Raw genomic sequence first — 19,014 nt, forward strand, 5'->3', positions numbered from 1 at the left:
GAACAATGCATCTACTCAGTCCACACGAAGAAATGTCTTCAGTCACAGTACTAGCTGATACGAATTAAAGCTTTTAGTGAGATAGAAGGAAAATATGGATAAGGTTTCACAAACCGGATTTTCATCAAGTGAGAATGCTTTTGCACAAGGGTTTTATTTATAGAACCACTTGTGTGGAATGTATGCTAAAAAACCCACTTAAGTGTACGTATATTATACCTTATGATGTACCGTATATCACTTAAGCGTGTGGTACCTTATCATATTCCGTATTCTACTTAAGTGCACCGTACCTTACGGTGTTCTACAATTCACATAAGTGCGATGTACCTTACCATATTTACTTGTGTGGTACCTTCCTTGTGTGTGATCCTATAGGTTCTCGCAGCGTTGACAATTATATTAAATCACACATTTAACAAATTAAACAGTGAGCGGTATCTAGCAACACATCACTACTACCCAAGTCACGAAATTGTCATATGATCTGACAAAATCTTTTTTGTGATAATACTTGTGTGAACAATTACCCTTTTGTCCTTATATCTATATTGAACATACGACATAGACCGTGTCACCCTTGTCCAGTTCAACATTGGACCTTTAGACATTTATCCTATTACGCAGGATGTGCAAATTTCATCTAGGTCATTCAAGTCCCTCATCATGCTTTGAGGAGTACTCATCAACTGTCTTTATGGTCATCCAGTTGCACACAATTTTTGATCAACAATAAAGTTCTCATCTATACATCTAGGGTCCATAGTGGTTTCAGGTTGAAGGATAGTATACACCACTTATCACCATGAGAATAACTTATGACACTTTGCATAACATTCTATGTGGTATTCTCATAGCATGTCAATACAATATAAATATTACTTCTAATATTCATACCTATGTCAATACTTGATAACTTCTTATCCATGATCCATGATCCATGATCCATGATCCATGAGATATGATCATCAGTCTATTTTCATAATAGTCTCAATGCTTTAATGTTATCCTTCTTCACAATAAAGCTCGACTATGGATAATTTAAGAATAATGACCTTATGTTTAACGAGGTCTCATGATTAAGTCACACTTAGCATTTCATTAAACGAACTAGCTATTATAGGGACTTTATTATTTTGGAAAAACAAATTTAATAAAGAATTGTCTTTTATTATTAATAAATAATTCAATACAAATACCATGTATTGACCTCTAGGACTTACACCAACAATAATATCATTGAAGAGTTTGGTGAGCCACTCAATACCTTTATCTCTAAAATTTTTTCACTTTAATATGTATATTGTTTGGCTCAGCCGCCTTACTTTTACTCATTCTTTTCAACACTTCCTTTACCACTTATTTCTGAATCCTACGGTAGTAATTATAGTCTTGATCCTCATCTCTAATGTCGAGCATGTTAGAGTCTAACAAGATATCATATCCTTCATTAAATAAATTATAAAAATATGTCTTCCACCCATCCTTTATATCTTTTTTATGAACCAATATTTTTCCTTCTTCTTCTTTAACACACTTCACTTGATCCAAATCTATGGTTTTTCTTTCTCTTCACTTAAAAAACTTATATATAAATTTTTCTCTCTCATTGGTTCTTAGAGATTGGTATAATTCGTCAAAAATTTGGGTTCTTGCTTTACTCACCATATTCTTGGTCTCATTCTTAACTTTCTTGTACTTTCCCCAAGTTTCAGCATATTTACACCTAAACCATTCTTTAAAACAATCTTTTTTTACTCTAACTTTACTCTGGACACTTTCATTTGACCACCATGATTCTTTACTCTAGGTTCAAAACCTCTTGATTCACCCGACATCTCTTTAGCCCTTTTTCCAATCTCTTGAACTATCTTATCCCATCTATCATTTTCACTTCCCAATAGTTGTCCAAAACCTCTGTGTTGGAAAATTCCTTATTTTCTGCCTTCAAATACCACCACTTTATTTGTGGCGCTTCCATGTGACTTCTTCTCTTTTATCTCATATTAATTCTTACATCCATAACTAAAAATGTATGTTGAAGATTCAAACTCTCTCCTAAAATAACTTTACAATTCTAACAGATCTTCATATCTGACTTCTTGATAAGAAAGAAATCTATCTAAAAACAAGTGTTTTCACTTTAAAACAAAAATAATTTTTATTTATTTTTGAGTTTTATTAAATTTCTTTTTTTTAAAATTAAGTAAAAAGTAAAGTAAACTTTTTTTTTACCAAATAGATTTTAATTTAAAAAAATCTATCAAAATCAAAAATAAAAACTCTAACTTGTAATCCAAATAAGTGGAATTTAACATGGCATGTAGTGTATTAGAAAATGAAGGGTGCTAATAGAAACTACTATAAAGGTTGTAAGCTTGTAAAAGTTTTGAAAGTTTGACTATAGGGCCCAACATAAATCCCAAATCAGTACAGAATCATTAACCAATAACCAACAAAGCCAACGCTAACTCCGGCGAGATCCGCCACCTCCTTCCGCCACCTCCTCCGACCACCCTCACCACCGTCTCCCCCATTCCCCTCCCAACAATGGAGTCGCAACCTCCAAGATCCGAATCACAAACCGACCCTCTCCACAACCCATCCAACAAACACCCCTTAGACGAACTCTGCCACGACCTCAATTCCCTCCAAGACCTAGCCAACCGCGGCGCGTGGCGCACCATCATCGACAAAGTCTCACGCGCCAGAGCACTCTCTCTTCTCCAAAAGCCCCACGACCACCTCACCTACCTCGCCTTCAACGCCCTTGCATTCACCAAACTACGTCGTTTCAACGAAGCCTCTTCCGAACTCGATTCCGTCGAAGATCTCGATAGTTCACATTACCAATACGAAACCTACCCGAAAATCTACCCTAATCGCGTCGGATCTATGGTTCCTTTTTCCCTCCGGTGGCTTCATGCTCTAATTCCGATCAAATTAGGTCAACGACAACAAGGAATTGATCGGTTATACGGTCTCCTCGATTTCGTGCGAGAGAAGATAGCCACCAAGGAAAACAACAATTTAAGCGAATCGGTTCGGGTTTGGCGAAAAAGAGAGGTTTTTGTTGTGAATTGTATAATTGGTCACCATTTGAGTCACAAGGAGTTTGGTGTTTGTTTAAGCTTGATGAAAAGTTTACTCTCTAGAGATTCTACTGATCCTTATTTGATTTCGCAACTTGGGTATATTCAATTACAAACCGGTGACTTGGAAGGTGCAAAAGCTTCGTTTTTGAAAGCTGAAATTGATGGGAAGAACAATGGGTCATTGAGTGAGGTTGAGTTTATGAATCTTGTGAATAGAAACAAGGCTTTGGTGTATATGGTTGGGAAGGATTATGCATCTGCGGTGAGGGAATATGAAGAGTGTATTGTAAGGGATCATAGTGATATAGTTGCTTTTAACAATAAAGCTCTTTGTTTGATGTATTTGAGGGATTTGTCTGATTCAATCAAGGTGTTGGAGAATGCTCTTGAAAGGGTTCCTACGGTTGCGTTGAATGAGACGCTGGTTGTTAATTTGTGTAGTATGTATGAGTTGGCTTATGTTAATCACTCGGATATTAAGAGAACGCTTAGTAGTTGGATTGCTCGTGTTGCGCCTGATGATTTTGATGCAACGTGTACGCGGACATGAAGAGAAGGTAGCTTCTGTTTCTTTATTTTTGGTTTAGCATTTTCATTTTGTCATGCATGGAATTGGCATGCTTGTAATGTATGGTGATTTTTGTGTTTATACTTTGCATAAGTTATTGCAATAAACTATAATCTCAAAGTTTAGTTTTTCTTTTGTTCTTTTGATCACTACTGTAACATATGTGTCTGTCTTATTGATTGAAGAATAATGTCATAGTTCATTGGATTGTATCCCCTTGCACATGCTCCCATAGCTTCACAATATAAGGTTTATTCCACCTGATTGTTTGATTTCTAAGGGGTGCGAAATAGCTAAATAAAACTTATTTTGTTATGACAACATACAATTTGTGAACATCAGATTTAATGTCTGAAACTTGAGTGATTCCTAGGAAAGGGGGGCTGTTTGATGTATAACTCCTCGATGGAGGTTTTTTTTTTGTTGTTTTTTTTGTTTTTGTGGTTAGTGTATTATTGTTGAAATTTCTATGAAGCAAGTAGGTGAGTTTTGTTGATGATAGACTGTATCTGTGCTAAATTACTTCCTTTCCTGAGGCATTATTGTGTTAGACCAAGGGACATCTTTGGATTGGTTATTTGACTTTGAAATTGATTTGTTGATTCTTAATATAACTTTAGAAAGTGTTTAGATAAACAATTTAACCAAGTGCGTTGAAGAGGAAATGGAAGTTTTTCTGCTTTGAAGTTGTAAACCTTTTTATTCTTTGGCTACAAAGAGAAAATAGCAAAGCAAGGACAACATGGAAAACTAGAATCTAGTAATGGACACCCTTTGTTAGAAGAGAACAGTGTTAGGAAAAATGAAGGCGGCCGTGCGAACCCTAATTCCAACCTCAAAAGGAAACAAATGCAGGTGTGGGAATCGGGGGCAAGGCGGAGGATGCAAAATATCTTCTTTCCCCAAAATCCTCCTCCCTAAAATCTCATCTTAAACCTAAATATTTAGATCACATGTCTATTAATTGACACAAATCCTAAGTTTGTGATTTCATCTCAGTTTGATCTATAAAGTTGCATGAGAGTATCAACTAATTGCTCCCATTATCAATATTCTAAAAATGATATAAGGAAATGTAAGAGGCATTGTTTTAAATTGCGTCGTTGTAAGTGTTGCGAGTATCAACAAATTGCTTTCTAAAAATGATATAAGGAAATGTAAGAGGCATTGTTTTAAATTGCGTCGTTGTAAGTGTTGCGATTGTGGTCATTGTAGTTGCTGTGATGCATATTTAAAATTTTCATTTTTGGTAAGACGAGAAAGAACATACATGAAATTGTTTGATGCAGTTCTTAATGATGTTACGTTCGTGATTTTAATTTACACCGCAATTGCACCTCTAAATAGTGTAAATGCTAGGTCGTTTCCCGTAAGCCACACGCTCTAAGGCTTGATTACAGTGTCAAAAGAGTAAGGGCTGATGCATAGTCGTCCGAATGTAGTGAAAAATAAGCAATGATTCCTACATTTTCGTGAGTGGATGTGGATAAAGAAGTTAGTTCATGAGAGGAGGATTCGCTATGGATCATGGAATATGGACACACTTACTCGAAGATATATGTAAATAGTGGACGCTATGGTTAAGAGGAAGATTAATTTTATGTGCCTACAAGAAACTAAGTGGACAAGTGAAAAAACGAAAGATTTCGACAACTCAAAATTTAAGTTTTGGTACACTAGAAAAGTTACCCCGAGAAATGATTTAGACAACTCAAAATCTAAGTTTTGGTACACTAGAAAAGTTAGCCCGAGAAATGATTTAGACAACTCAAAATTTAAGTTTTGGTACACTAGAAAAGTTAGCCCGAGAAATGAGGGATGGGGCTTATTGTAGATAAAGAATAGAAGAAGGATATTGTGGACGTAACAAGAGAAGGAGATTAAATCATAGCCTTAAAATTTGTAGTCGAACAAGACACCTTTAATGTAGGAATGACAACGGGTCGGGTGCGGGTTTTACACTACCCAAACCCGCACCCAAACCCAATCAACTCAGGGTTCGGGTGCGAGTCTGCTTGCCATCCCTACTTTAATGTTATTAGTGCGTACGCACCTCAGGTTGGGTTAGCAGAACACCTTAAGGTAAAATTTTGGATTGATTTAGAATGTTTACTACAGAATATACCCAAGGAGAGAAGGTTTTCCTATGAGGGGATCTCAATGGACATGTAGGTAGTGTGACAAGAGGTTTTGAGAGTGTGCATGAGGGATTTGACATATGAGAGGTAAATCCATCTTGGAGTTTTCATCGGCTTTGAATTTTACTATAACAAATACACAGTTTAGGAAAAGGTGGTGGGAAATAGATTTAGGTGGTTTGAACATTTATAGAGAAGACCGGTAGATTATGTAGTAAGGAGAGTAGATTAAATGGATAGAAACATAGTTCTTGATAGAATATTATGGCAAAAATTGATTTATGTAGCTGTCTCCCTCTAATAGAATAAAGTTTAGTTGTTGTTTTCGTAAAAGAACTTCGTATAAGTTTACGTTTGAAGCCTGTACTTGTGGTGCTAAGCTTTGGTGATGCAATATCGCATTTTCTGTCGTCTATTATCATAAGTTCTTTAAAGTATAATCCTCTTTTTGTTTAATTTGTTGGAACAGAACTATAATTAGGTTGAAAGAATAAACTCAAGTACATAAATTTACTCTACTGATAATGCGACAATGGGATCAAGTATTACGCCTGATAAAAGAGTAATAATGTGTAGATTAAATTGATTATTTTTTATATATTTAAGTTTGGCAAAATTATTGTAGTTTTCCATTATTATTTTGAAGTGATAATTAACTTTGAAATGTAAAATAATTTTTAAATTATTGTAATTTTCCATTATTATTTTGAAGTGATAATTAACTTTGAAATGTAAAATAATTTAAAAATTGACGTGCTTTTTATTTTAATTAACTCATTTAATTTGATAACGATTAATTGAATATACACTTTCATAAAGTAAAACATACATTTCCTCAATTTCTATTTATAAGCAAATTTTAACTTTTTACATTTATTGAATAAATGATGTATCTAGTCTTTATATCATTCAACTATAACATTTATTCAATTAATCTAAAAAGTCAAAATTTGTTTATAAATAGGAATGGAGGGGATAATTTAGTATGGAAATCGGATAGTCATATTGACATGTATATAATTGAAAGACCTACAAATTGATTTTAGTAATATGAATTCCTTGAGAAAGTTTATGTTGACAGTAATTCTGAAGGTTAAATAAAAGACGAACAACGAATATATTATGACTTGTGTGAGTCTTCTTTAGTCTGAACTCTTAATGTCTTGAATACTCTTTAGATGAGAAGAGATAATAGAGTGATGGTCAATTAAAGTTTCTATTTTTCTGAAATGGATCATCATGACATTCAATCATATTTTAACTCATATTCAATTAATTAATTAAGGGTTAATTTTATTCCTATAAATATCTCAAATTTTATTTTTAGTCCCTATTAAAAAATGATATATTTTGGTCTCCATAAAATTATTATGCAAGTAGTTTTAGTCCCTACTGTTAAGTCAATGTATATTTTTGAATAACTATTTTACAGATATGTTTAGAGCATTGTAAAAAGTTCCTCGAAAAAAAAAAAATCAAAATTTGATTTTCAAGTCTAAATTTGCATTACTTTTATCATTATCTTTTGAAATTTAATTTTTTTTTTTGGAGAATAGATAACTTTTATTCCTCAAAAACAGTTCAGAACAACCGATCCAATTTGGATCCCGGTACACAGATTTCAAACAAAACTAACAGACAAACCCTTAGCACATATCATGTAACAGATTTCAAACAAAACTAACAGACAAACCCTTAGCACATATCATGTAATAGTAAGGTCATCTAAATTTATATGATTGCTAAGACTCTTTAGCATATTGCCTCAAATAGCCACAATATATTGGATTTGCTTCACTACATCTTCATCAGGTAGCTTTTGATGGAATATGGCTTCATTCCTCACTTTCCAAATCATATGAGCAGTTTCTGCTAAAGTAGTTTTCAACAACTGTTTTCTCCAACCTTTCTTATTTGCTTCTCTTATAATCCACTCATGTTCAACATTCTACAGTTCACCAATTCTGTTATAGCTCATCCAAGTCAAGATTGTCCGCCAAATCCGCTCTGTGTACCTGCAGCCAAAGTAAAGGTGATCGGTTGTTTCGTCCTCTTGACAAAAACAACAACCTTTATCAGTTATTATGCCAAATTTGGTAAGTCTATCCTTAGTGAGAATTCTCCCCATAAGCACTAGCCAAAGATGGAACTTTGCACGCGGTCTCAGATTGTTATGAAAAAGGACTTTCTTCCAAGTGACTTGTTCTCTATCGCCTCTAATCAATTGGTAGTGCTTCTTAGTATTGAACTTGTCCAATTGCAGAGTTTGTTCCCATTGCTGATTGTCGTCAATTGCAGCTCTACTATTCAGAATTTGCCTAAGGATCCATGAGCTATCTGCAGGGGGATTCCATTACATAGTATCTCCGCCCTTTATGTAATATGCATCCAGCCACTTCACCCATAGTTTGTCCTTCTTTGCTTGCACATTCCACAGCAGTTTGAGCATAGAAGCTTCGCCCCAATCCATTCCACCAGAGAATGATATTGAGACCTCCAGCATTACAAGGATTACAAACTTTTTCCCAAGCCACTAGAGCCTTTCTACTCCCTTCAATTTTTCCACTCCACAGAAACATCCTACAGATTGCTTCCACCTGATGGATTATTTTCTTGGGCAGAGGGAAGACTTGCAGCCAATACGCAGTCAAAGAAAAAATTACACTTTTCACAAGTTGGCTTCTCCCTACAAAACTTAACAAATGAGCAGTCCAGTGATTAATTCTGGCCACAATCTTATCAATCAAGGGTTGACATTGGTTGATACTCAGCTTTCTACTTGATAATGGAACACCCAGATATTATAAAAAATTCATATTTAATTTTTCTCATTATAAAAAATTCTATAATTTGGTAAAGAAATATTTTATAATATTCTAAACACGTATGAAAAAAATTATTCAAAAATTTAAAATTTTTAGGATAATTAAACAGTTTTCAAAATTTTAAAATATAACAAGACTAAAATTACATGCATAAAAATTTTATAGGAACTAAAATATGTCTTTTTTTAATAGAGATTAAAAATAAAATTTGTGATATTTATAAGGATAAAAAACATACTTAACCCATTAATTAATTATAAATAAAATTTAATTAATATTTTAATTTAATTTTATCATATTTAATTATTTAAGACACTAATTTAATAAAATAGTTAATATAATTAAAATATTTATGCCCATATAAGAATTATTAAAATATTAAAAATATATAAAAAATATTCGAACTTTAAAGGTTAAGCTTGAGGGAAAAACTTAATTGATGAACACCAGTTACACTGAAGGACTATTTAACTATTTCAAAATATTTGATGACCAAATTAATCTGTTGGCACAGATTTAAAGCCAAAAGTTCATGTAAATGTGCGTTATGCAGGCGTGCAGCAGTGGTTAACGTGCATTTGTCAGCATTATTGTTTAGGGAGCTAGAAGGGTTTAGTGTTTAAATCGTATAGTCCTTAATGAACTTAGACGTAATTCGGCTTGAGAACATGAAGCACTGACTTTAGTTATAAAACAAAAGAGAGCACTCGCTTTTCTTAATTTTTCAACTCATAGATCATTATACTACTAATATTATTCATAATTATGTTGTTCTTATTTAAAAATGATCTCGTTTTAATTTCTTAAATAATTCTAAAAGACACTTTAATTAATTTTCAACTTTAATTGTGTTGTTCTTATCATAGAAATAGATTTTTTCTTTACCCACCTTCTTATCGGGTCACCCTCGGCGAAAACCCCACTTTACCCCTGCTTCGGAAATGGATTTTCGAAATATTTTTTTTTCTAAATTTTTCCAGAATTCGGAAGTGCATTTCCGAAAAAATCCCAAAAATTGGGATTTTGATTAATTCGGAGATGCATCTCCGAAAAAACAAAAAAAAATCTAAAAATTCCAAAATTTAATTTTAGGATATTAATTAATTCATATATCATAAATTTTTGATATAATTTATGAGTAATAATTAATAATAATTATATATTTTGATATAATTTATGAGTTATGAATAATAATTATTATATATTTTTATTCTAATTCATATTTTAAAATTTAAAATAATTTTAATTAAAAAAACTAAAATAATTTCACTTACAAAATGAGTTATAATTTTTCATTTATATATTTAAAATAATTATTATGTATTTACAAAAAAAATTAAAAAAATGAGTGTTTTAATTTATATATTTATATAATAATTATAATAATTATTATATATTTATAAAAATTATTATATATTTATATAATAATTATTATATATTAATTATAAATATATTTATATATTTATATAATAATTATAAAAATTAAAAAAATGAGTGTTTTAATTTATAATAATTATTATATATTTATATATTTATATACTAATTATTATATATTTATACATTATATTTCCCTTACAAAATTAATAATAATTATTATATATTTATATATTTCTATTCTGATTCATAATTAAAAATTAGTTATAATTTTTTATTCAGTTTAAAAAAATTAAAAAAAGATTTTGTCTTGATTTTATTTAATGAACAAATATTTTATTTAATTCTATATAATTCAAAATTTACTTATGGAATTAATTTTTTTTTGATTTATATAAGTTAGTAAAATAATTTTTAACTTTAAAATTGTTTAGGAAATTTTGATTCACCTTGATTTTATTGATTCACCTTCATTTTATACCTATTAATTGTATTGATTCACCTTGATTTTAATTTTTTAATAATTATTGAATTCTTTCGGAAGTGTATATCCGAAACATTTCAAGACCAATTTGGAATATTTCGGATATGCATCTCCGAAGACACCCCCTCCCAAAAAAAATGTTTTCGGAAATGCATCTCCGAAAACCCAAAAAAGGGGTGTTTTCGGAAATGTATCTCCGAAAACACCTTTTTTTCGTGTTTTCGAAAGTGCATTTCCGAAATAAGACAAATTTTGAAGAAAAAAAAGCATTTCGGAAATGCATTTCCGAAGTGAGGGTATTTTGGGTTTTTTGCCAGAGGTGACCAAGAAGATAGGGAAGTGAGTAAAGAAATTTTCTAAAAATAATAATTGTGACACCGTTTACTTGTTTTAAAAAAACAATATTTTGTGTAAATAGTTGTAGAGATTAATCATTTTAATAATGTTATAATATAGGTAAAGAATCATCTCTTTTCAATTAAAATAAATAGTGTGTATATATTAAATGAGAAGAGATATATTTAGTCCAAGAGTAAGTGTTGAAGATTTACTCCAAATCTTAACCATTGAATATCATTAATCTAACGATTTTAATTAATTTTTATATAGAAAAATATTTCTAAAAATAATTAGATTAAATAATCAATTAAAATCGTTAAATTAATGAAAATCAATGGTCAAAATTTGGAGTAAGTCTTGCACACTTACTCTTGAAGTAAATATATCAATCCTCATATTAAATAGAATAAAAATTATTTTGTCATATGACATAACTTAGAATGAATTAGGAGAATGAGAGAGAGAGAAAGTGGCTCGATACTTAAGTGGCCTAAAAGGATTCTTGCAGGAGAAAATGAATTTATAGACTGTATGGACCGTAACCGAGGCATCCAATTTAGTTTTGAAGGCATAATTGTTGGAGAAATTCCCTCGAAATTGATCGTATTTTCGAACGTACTCACCCTAGGATAACTTTAAATCCATAGGTGACAAGGAAAAGAGTGTAACACCCTTGGATTCCAACTATGAGAATAAGGGGGCTAGCAGCTCTAAGAGAGTAACACTATCCTGCAGAGTAAGCAATGTCTCCTAAGTTCGAGTAACACTATCTTGCAGAGTTCCTATCTCCATCCGAAAAATATTATAGAGAAGATGTACTTTGTGATGTTCTTAATATGGATGTTTGTCATATTTTACTTGGTAGACCTTGGCAGTTTGATAATGATATCACTTATCGACGATAGGTTAACGTGATGATGTTTATATGGGGCACACATAAAATTGCTATGGCTTCTATTTTGTACTTTGATAAGAATTCAGAAGAAAAAAAGTCTAGTTTCTTGGTGATGACACAGAGTGAAAAGGAGCTTGATGAGGCTACTAAAGAAACTGAATTTTTATGTCCAGTACTGACTAAGAGGTGGTGAGTGATGTAAAGGATAAAACAACAATTTCAGAAGAAGTGTTAGGGGTTCCTAAAGAATTTCAAGGAGTTGACCACAGATGAGCTACCAAACGATTTGCCTCCTATGCGAGATTAACACATGGAATTGAAGTTTTCAATGTGGGAGAAGATGCGATGGTGTTTCTGCGTAAGAAAAGGTTTCTATTTGGTACTTAGAGCAAGATGCTGCCAGATGAAGCTCTTTATTAAGAAGATAACTCGGGGTTGAGTTCTTCAAAAGTGAAGGAGACTGATGTAGGAAGGCCAATTGTGCTTATTGAAGAAGAAGCCACGCGTGGAACGGTTCGATAAGATTTGCACAAGTTTGACATCCGATGTCAGAATGATTCGTAATATACTTTTTCGTTGCAGGTCTGAAAACAAAATTTTACTATTTTCTACAACTTCAACAATTTCTGTTTATTTGTTTTATTTATTTAATTCTGTTTTGGATTAAAGGCCTTTAAAGATTATCTTTCATTATAATAAAATTTAAAGTTTTCTTTTCCGGATGAGTTCTAGCTTATCTAACAGATTTTGCGCTTGCAACCTTGTATTTTGTTCTAGATTTACCGCTTATTATTCCTTTTCTTTCAAAAACTCGACTGTGTCAATCCATCTATGATAAAGAAGTTTACTATATATTCTACACATGTCTAAGTCATGTAATACTTCTTTTCAAAATAAAAAATCCTACTTTTTTTTATATGTTCATTTTTAACTTAAAAAGATCCCTAAGCCATATAAAAAGTCTTTTATAGTTTTAGTTTTGCATGGGCAGGATACCAAATGCAGTGGTTAATTTATTTATTGCTAATATATACATGTACATAAACTTATCATACATCTCTAACATGAATTTCAAATTTAGTACATAACTTATTCCAATGTCCCATTTCGTGCACACCAAACTCGGGACAGGAAATCCAACACAGAAAACCAGGAATCTTATTTTACACACACATATGCATCTCCTAATTATACAAGAAAACACAAGAAAAAAAAGTTGAACTATAAGGTACTAGTAGTAACCATTATTCATAATTTACAACAATTTATCAGAACTGGTTACTCTTGCATCCTGCAACAACAGCTTCTTCAACAGTCAGATAAACTCTCCCACCTATTTTGTCGACAAACTTCGACACCTTTAGCTTGTGTATAACTTGCCACCTCGGATTCACAATCGCCAACTTATCCATATATCATAACAAAAAAAGATATAAGTTCATTGTATTCATTCACAAACTAATGAAACATGCATGAAACACCATTTTAACTAAAATAAATTTACCTGTTTCCCATGTGAAGACAAATTCTTGTACAGTTCCTCCAAAGAAGCAATTCCAGAAGTGTCAATGTTCACCAAATCTACAACAACATATCAGATATCAGATTGTTTTATTATATGATTTATTCTGCCGCATGTTTTTTATGCGGCAGAGTCAATATTGTACGGTTCAGAGATATTATTGTAACAAAATTATAGAAATCTTACTCGAGGTGTCAAGAATTACGAGTTGAATTGTACTCTTTGAATTTCCCTTGTCATCTTCTGATTCTTTCGGAGTAACCCATTTGATGATTCTTGAAATCAAAATCGAACATAATTAATTAATCAGACCATGCATGCTAGTTTTATTTTTATACTCATAAGTCATAAATATATTAATACCTTTCTTTAACGAAATTGGCATTTGCAAAGCAAAGCAACGCGGATTTCATACGTATTATGATAACACCCGGAATCTGAATTGCCATAGGATACTGATCAACATCACAGAATAAATCAGTTCCTGGAAGTTTTCCTAAAGTTTCTGTGCTTGGTCGAATCGATATCAGAATTATCTTTGTAAAAGATATTACCACCTGCCAATTAAGATAATCCAAAATTTTAATTATATTAATGTCAATTAATTATGCCTAACTAAGCTATGATTTAATTCAAAAGAGAAAGCTACTGCACTATAAATTCCATTATTAATTCCAACCAAGGTACACTATAGTTGACCTCACACCATAAAGTGTTGATACTTGAAAACTTTTTATGTGTGATAGCAACCTTAGGAAAATCATATTCTAAATGAGTTAATTCAATAGGTGGCTATAGTTTTCAAGATTAATGCGTCCAAACAAGTGGGATTTTTTAATGCTGCATATCCATTCTGCATCACACTTAGTGCCAAAAATGTTGTTCCTGTAATGTAGTGGAGAATAATAACCTTACTTTATAATATAAAACATGGAAAAGTTATGTCCAAACACATGCCATCACCAATGAGTTTAGATGAATAATTGAGTTAAAATTTCTAAGTTTGGATATATCAAAACATACACTTAAATAGTATAGAACTAAGTTGCGACATATCCACTCGTAGTGTCATTGACTTCATAAATAGACCAAACCATTATTGTCTTTTTGACAGGGTTGTGTCTCATTAATTTTATGGTTTAACCATGACACATCTATTATGAGGCCGTATTTAACCATAATTTCAATTGAAAAATTTGAGGCTCTGTGCTGTAGTTCATCTTACACAGCCTTAAAGATGGTTCTGGACTTCTGGTTATATGTGATATATTTTATCTGAAGAAGTCTCATTCTAAACTTTTATTCATGAATAGTATTATAGTGAAGTCATGTCAGGAATTGAGAAATGATTACCGCGACTAGAAGACCAATCTCGACGGAAGCAAAGAGTACACCAAAGAAGGCTCCAATGCAAGCAAGAAAGTCAAGCTTGTCAACTTTCCAAATTTTGTATGCTTCAGTTATGTCTATGAGTCCTGGTAGAGCAGAGAGGATAACTGATGCAATGATAGCAATTGGTGTATAATACAACAGATTTGTCAAAAACTGTAGCGATATCATCACTGTAACTGCCATCACAATGTTTGATATTAAACTTTCACATCCAGCAGCGTAATTAACCGCGGTTCGAGAGAATGAACCTGCCAATATACACATCAGAAGTTAACAAAGTAAGAATTTGATTTTTTTAATCTCAAACGAAATTTCAATCTTCTTGAAAACTGTTGTAAAATGACTATTAGTACCAGTTGCAACATAACACGAGGTGAGAGATCCTATGATGTTTGTGAAGCCTATTGACATCATCTCTTTGTTTCCGTCGAGCTGGTATCCTTTGATCGACGCAAAAGATCGTCCAACAGCAACAGATTCCTATAATATTGATAGAATTTAACACGAAATGAAACAAACAAATACTAATTTCAAACGAAGGGATTGAAATGAAAGTGATTACTTACAGTAAGGGCAACAACAGCGACAACGAGTCCAATTTTGGCAACATCGACAACATGTGGACTGTTAAAGTCTAACTGATTGATGGAGATTGGATTGAGTCCTCCTTTGACATGTTTCACAATTTTTACGCCATTTTTATCCGCTCGAGTTAGATAAACAACTAGAGTTGAGAGTACAATAGACACAAGTGGTGCAATTGATGCCAACCAGAACAGATTCTTCTTCCTTTTACCCTGAAAATCAATTATGCAATATAATATTGAGCATGAATGTGAGGAAATTAAATTAAAACCAAAACTAGCTATATGTAGTTCAACGATAACACTCACCAGAAATCTAGTTGTTAGGATGAACGCCAAGAAACATCCTCCCAGGATAAAATTATGAGGGTTCCACTGCACGTAATTCAATTTATGCTAATATTAACGTTTTTTTAGTCGGTACATGAAGTGACAATAACCACAAAAAATCTACGCGTACAACTAGTCTATAGATGAAGCGATAATAACCACCAGAAACTCACACACACAACTGTGAAATCCCGAGTTTAAACACAGGATAAGGTGTCCAACATAACAATATTGATATTTGTCTATTGAGCTGGATCTTACCAACATGTTAGTAATAATAATATGTTCTAAAAAATACTTTCAAAAAAGAAAAAAGTCAAAAAGGAATGAAAGACAGTTATAATTTTTGTGTGGTAGTATAAAAAAGTTAACATTGACTTTTTGGATAATATATTTATATGCTATTTATAGAAAAAATAAGAAAAAGTGAATAGATAGGGAAAGTTGTATGTATACAGGATTATGAAATGCTTCCCAAACAGCTTTCAAGACAGAGATTATGTCTGTTTTGGTTGTAAAATGAGTGATTCCAAACAGTCCCTTCAACTGTTGAAGCCCAATCACAATTGCAGCTCCTGCTACAAATCCAACAATTGCAGCATGTGACAGAAAATCCACAAGGAACCCCAACCTGTTATATAACAAAACAAACAGTTTCTCAAATATTGACTACACATATAAAAGTTAAAAACAAAAGAGCTTATAGTAATTTTTCACCTGAATAGTCCAAATGAAGTTTGAAAGATACCAGCAAAGAGAGTTGTAAGAAAAATAAGCTTTGTGTAACCAACTGGATCAGTAGAAGGATCTACTAGCTTCTGTACCATTGATGATAACAACAGCGAAACCACTGCCACAGGACCAATTGCTATCTCTCGCGAAGTTCCCATTACAGCGTAGATCAGCGGCGGAACAACGCTCGTATCTATTCCATTTCATTCCATACCGTTCGATTAAATTATAATAACCGAGAAGGAAAAAAAAAGAATTAACATATCAAAATAAAATTTTAAGTAACTTACATAGTCCATATTGAGGAGCAAGGTTTGCTAATGTTGCATATCCTATGCTCTGCATTGAAACATGAAACCATTTAGTTCGATTCAAATACCTCGGTATCACGCAGAGACTAATCTGAGGGAGACTCTGACTGGACTGACTCAACATAAAAACTGTTAGCACTTAACAGAATTCGAATTTGAGACCTTGAGATGAGCACACTCTCGGGTCTCAAGCCTCTAGAGCGCGAGTATGAGTCAACGGGTCAATGGATTAAAATTACCTGAGGAATACATAGACTAGCAATAGTGAGTCCAGCAAGAAAGTCCTTCCTAAATTTAGCAGCAGTGTAGCTTCTGCCCCAAACAAGAATAGGAAAAACAACCTGCAAAGCTGAAAGAAGGACTGTACCGCAAGATCGATCACTTAGAGAGGAAACTTTGCCTCTAAAATTAGAAACTGTTTTCCTCACAGAATCTGCAGCTACATGCCAAGGACTTGGAGGCTCAGGAGCATTAAGAATCCACTGAGACCTTACATCCTGTGGCAAGTTCTTCTCAATGTCAACCTGCAAATCATCAGATTTGCAGGTATCGACTGTTGAAGATGTCATATTGAAGTGTTTGGGTGAACTCGTCACGTGAAATTGATGTTAGTAAACTCTCATGAAATTTAACTTACCTGTGATGAACTTGGTTTTGAAGGTGAAGGACGAGATGTTTTGAACTGGTTTATATAGAAGGGAAAAGGATTGTTTGATAATGCAAAGGAATAAAATACTTATTTAATAATTGTTTGGTACACAGCAGAATCTTGGTCAGAATTTGACACTTTTGGTACAATTTAATACTTTTTTTTTTGTTCTCTTTTGTCGAATAAAATTGTTGTCAATAACTTTATTTGAAGTCTAATATAATTCTTTTAGATTGAAAGTAATTCAGGAGCACTCCTAACACGGGTGCAGTTACCGTGTATAGATAAAAATCTATGCAACGTGCATAGATTATTATGGACTATTAGATCATTAGATCAAATTTTAGACATCAATTGTTATTACTCAATACTCAATACTCAATACTAGATTAAAAACATGATCCAATAGCTTATGTAGGATTATGCATGGTGAAATCCTTATGCATATTAGCCAAAGCCCTCCTAACACTACATCGACACTAACATAAAAATATAAATAAAATAAGAAAAAAACTAACATATATATATCAAGGATACAAATTAATAAATTATTTATAAAAATATTTTTTTGAAACATGTACATTCAATATGTTAAAACTTTAAATATTACTCTATTACATTTAATTATATTTAGTTTTTTTCTTCTTCTAATTATAGTATTTTAACATGTGTCATAAGTTTAAGTGTATGTTAGTTTTTTTTCTTCTAATTATACTAAGGGTTATTACCATTTTTGCCCCCTGTCATATAGGCGACTTTTGGTTTACCCCCTGTAAATTTTTTTTTTGTAAAACTAACCTTGCCAAATGAAGATTCTGTCATTTTAGACCTCGCCAGCAAATGGCACATGCCATTTGCATATGTGGCATGCTGATTGTGTAATTCTTTTATTTTTTAAAATTCAAATATGCTGACAGGTAATTATATTTTTTATTTTTTTATTATTTTTAATTCCACGTCATATTTATTTTTTAAAAATTTTTTTTAAAAAAAAATTTAAAATTTTTTTTATTTTTATTTAACATAATATATTTTTTTTATTTTAACGTAATATATATATATATTAATTATTTTAATATTATTCAAATTCAAAACACATAAATATTGAAAAAAATACCTGCGGATTTACCTACGGATTTTAAAATACCTGCAGATTTACCTACGGATTTTAAAATACCTGTAGATTTACCTGCGGATTTACCTACGGATTTTAAAATACCTGCAGATTTACGTGCGGATTTACCTACGGATTTTAAAATACCTGCGGATTTACCTGCGGATTTACTTGCGGATTTACCTATGGATTTTAAAATACCTGCGAATTTCCCTACGGATTTTAAAATACCTACGGATTTACCAACGGGTTTTAAAATACCTGCGGATTTACCTACAAATTTTTTTTAAAAAAATAAAATAAAAAAATATTTAAAAAAAATATTTTTAAAAAAAAAATTATTTAAAAAAAAATATTTTTTTGAAAAAAATTAAAAAAAAGAAGAAAATCCACGTGGAAATAAAAAAAAATCAAAATAAAAAAATATAATTCCACGTCAGCTTAGCTGAAATTAAAAAAAATAAAAAAGAAAAAAAATGCCACTAAGCACGCCACATAGGCTTTGGGCGTGTGCCATTTTCCTCCAAGGTCTAAAAAAACAGAATCTTGAAATGGCAAGGTTACTTTTACAAAAAAAAAATTTACAGGGGGGTAAACCAAAAGTCGCCTATATGGCAGGGGGCAAAAATGGTAATAACCCTTATACTAATTATAGTATTTCC

General features: G+C 31.9%; 2 protein-coding genes across 2 annotated transcripts; one reads left to right on the forward strand and one right to left on the reverse strand.

Annotated features, from left to right (window-relative positions):
* The first annotated feature begins 2,393 nt into the window (after positions 1–2,393).
* On the forward strand, positions 2,394–3,935 carry LOC131640738 (uncharacterized). The gene has a single exon (XM_058911129.1). The coding sequence runs from the start codon at positions 2,551–2,553 to the stop codon at positions 3,643–3,645; it is 1,095 nt and encodes a 364-aa protein (XP_058767112.1). The 5' UTR covers positions 2,394–2,550; the 3' UTR covers positions 3,646–3,935.
* Positions 3,936–12,885: 8,950 nt separating this feature from the next.
* Positions 12,886–17,286, reverse strand: LOC131640742 (sulfate transporter 2.1-like). The gene is made up of 12 exons (XM_058911133.1): positions 16,829–17,286; positions 16,569–16,617; positions 16,264–16,471; positions 16,003–16,177; positions 15,526–15,591; positions 15,199–15,429; positions 14,986–15,112; positions 14,594–14,880; positions 13,604–13,797; positions 13,427–13,515; positions 13,223–13,299; positions 12,886–13,121 (listed from the first exon to the last, which is right to left on the reverse strand). The coding sequence occupies exons 1-12, from the start codon at positions 17,156–17,158 to the stop codon at positions 12,987–12,989; spliced, it is 1,968 nt and encodes a 655-aa protein (XP_058767116.1). The 5' UTR covers positions 17,159–17,286; the 3' UTR covers positions 12,886–12,986.
* Positions 17,287–19,014: the final 1,728 nt, after the last annotated feature.

The sequence above is a fragment of the Vicia villosa genome, unplaced genomic scaffold (assembly GCF_029867415.1).
Source record: "Vicia villosa cultivar HV-30 ecotype Madison, WI unplaced genomic scaffold, Vvil1.0 ctg.003290F_1_1, whole genome shotgun sequence".
Taxonomy (NCBI): Eukaryota; Viridiplantae; Streptophyta; class Magnoliopsida; order Fabales; family Fabaceae; genus Vicia; species Vicia villosa.

Excerpts from the sequence above, each read along its gene's own strand:
- LOC131640742 (XM_058911133.1), bottom strand. The coding sequence starts at position 17,158 with ATGACATCTTCAACAGTCGATACCTGCAAATCTGATGATTTGCAGGTT. Across the intron at positions 15,430-15,525 it reads TCCTAACAACTAGATTTCTG|GGTAAAAGGAAGAAGAATCT; the intron begins GTGAGTGTTATC and ends ATTGATTTTCAG. Across the intron at positions 14,881-14,985 it reads CTCGTGTTATGTTGCAACTG|GTTCATTCTCTCGAACCGCG; the intron begins GTACTAATAGTC and ends GTATATTGGCAG.
- LOC131640738 (XM_058911129.1), top strand. The coding sequence starts at position 2,551 with ATGGAGTCGCAACCTCCAAGATCCGAATCACAAACCGACCCTCTCCAC.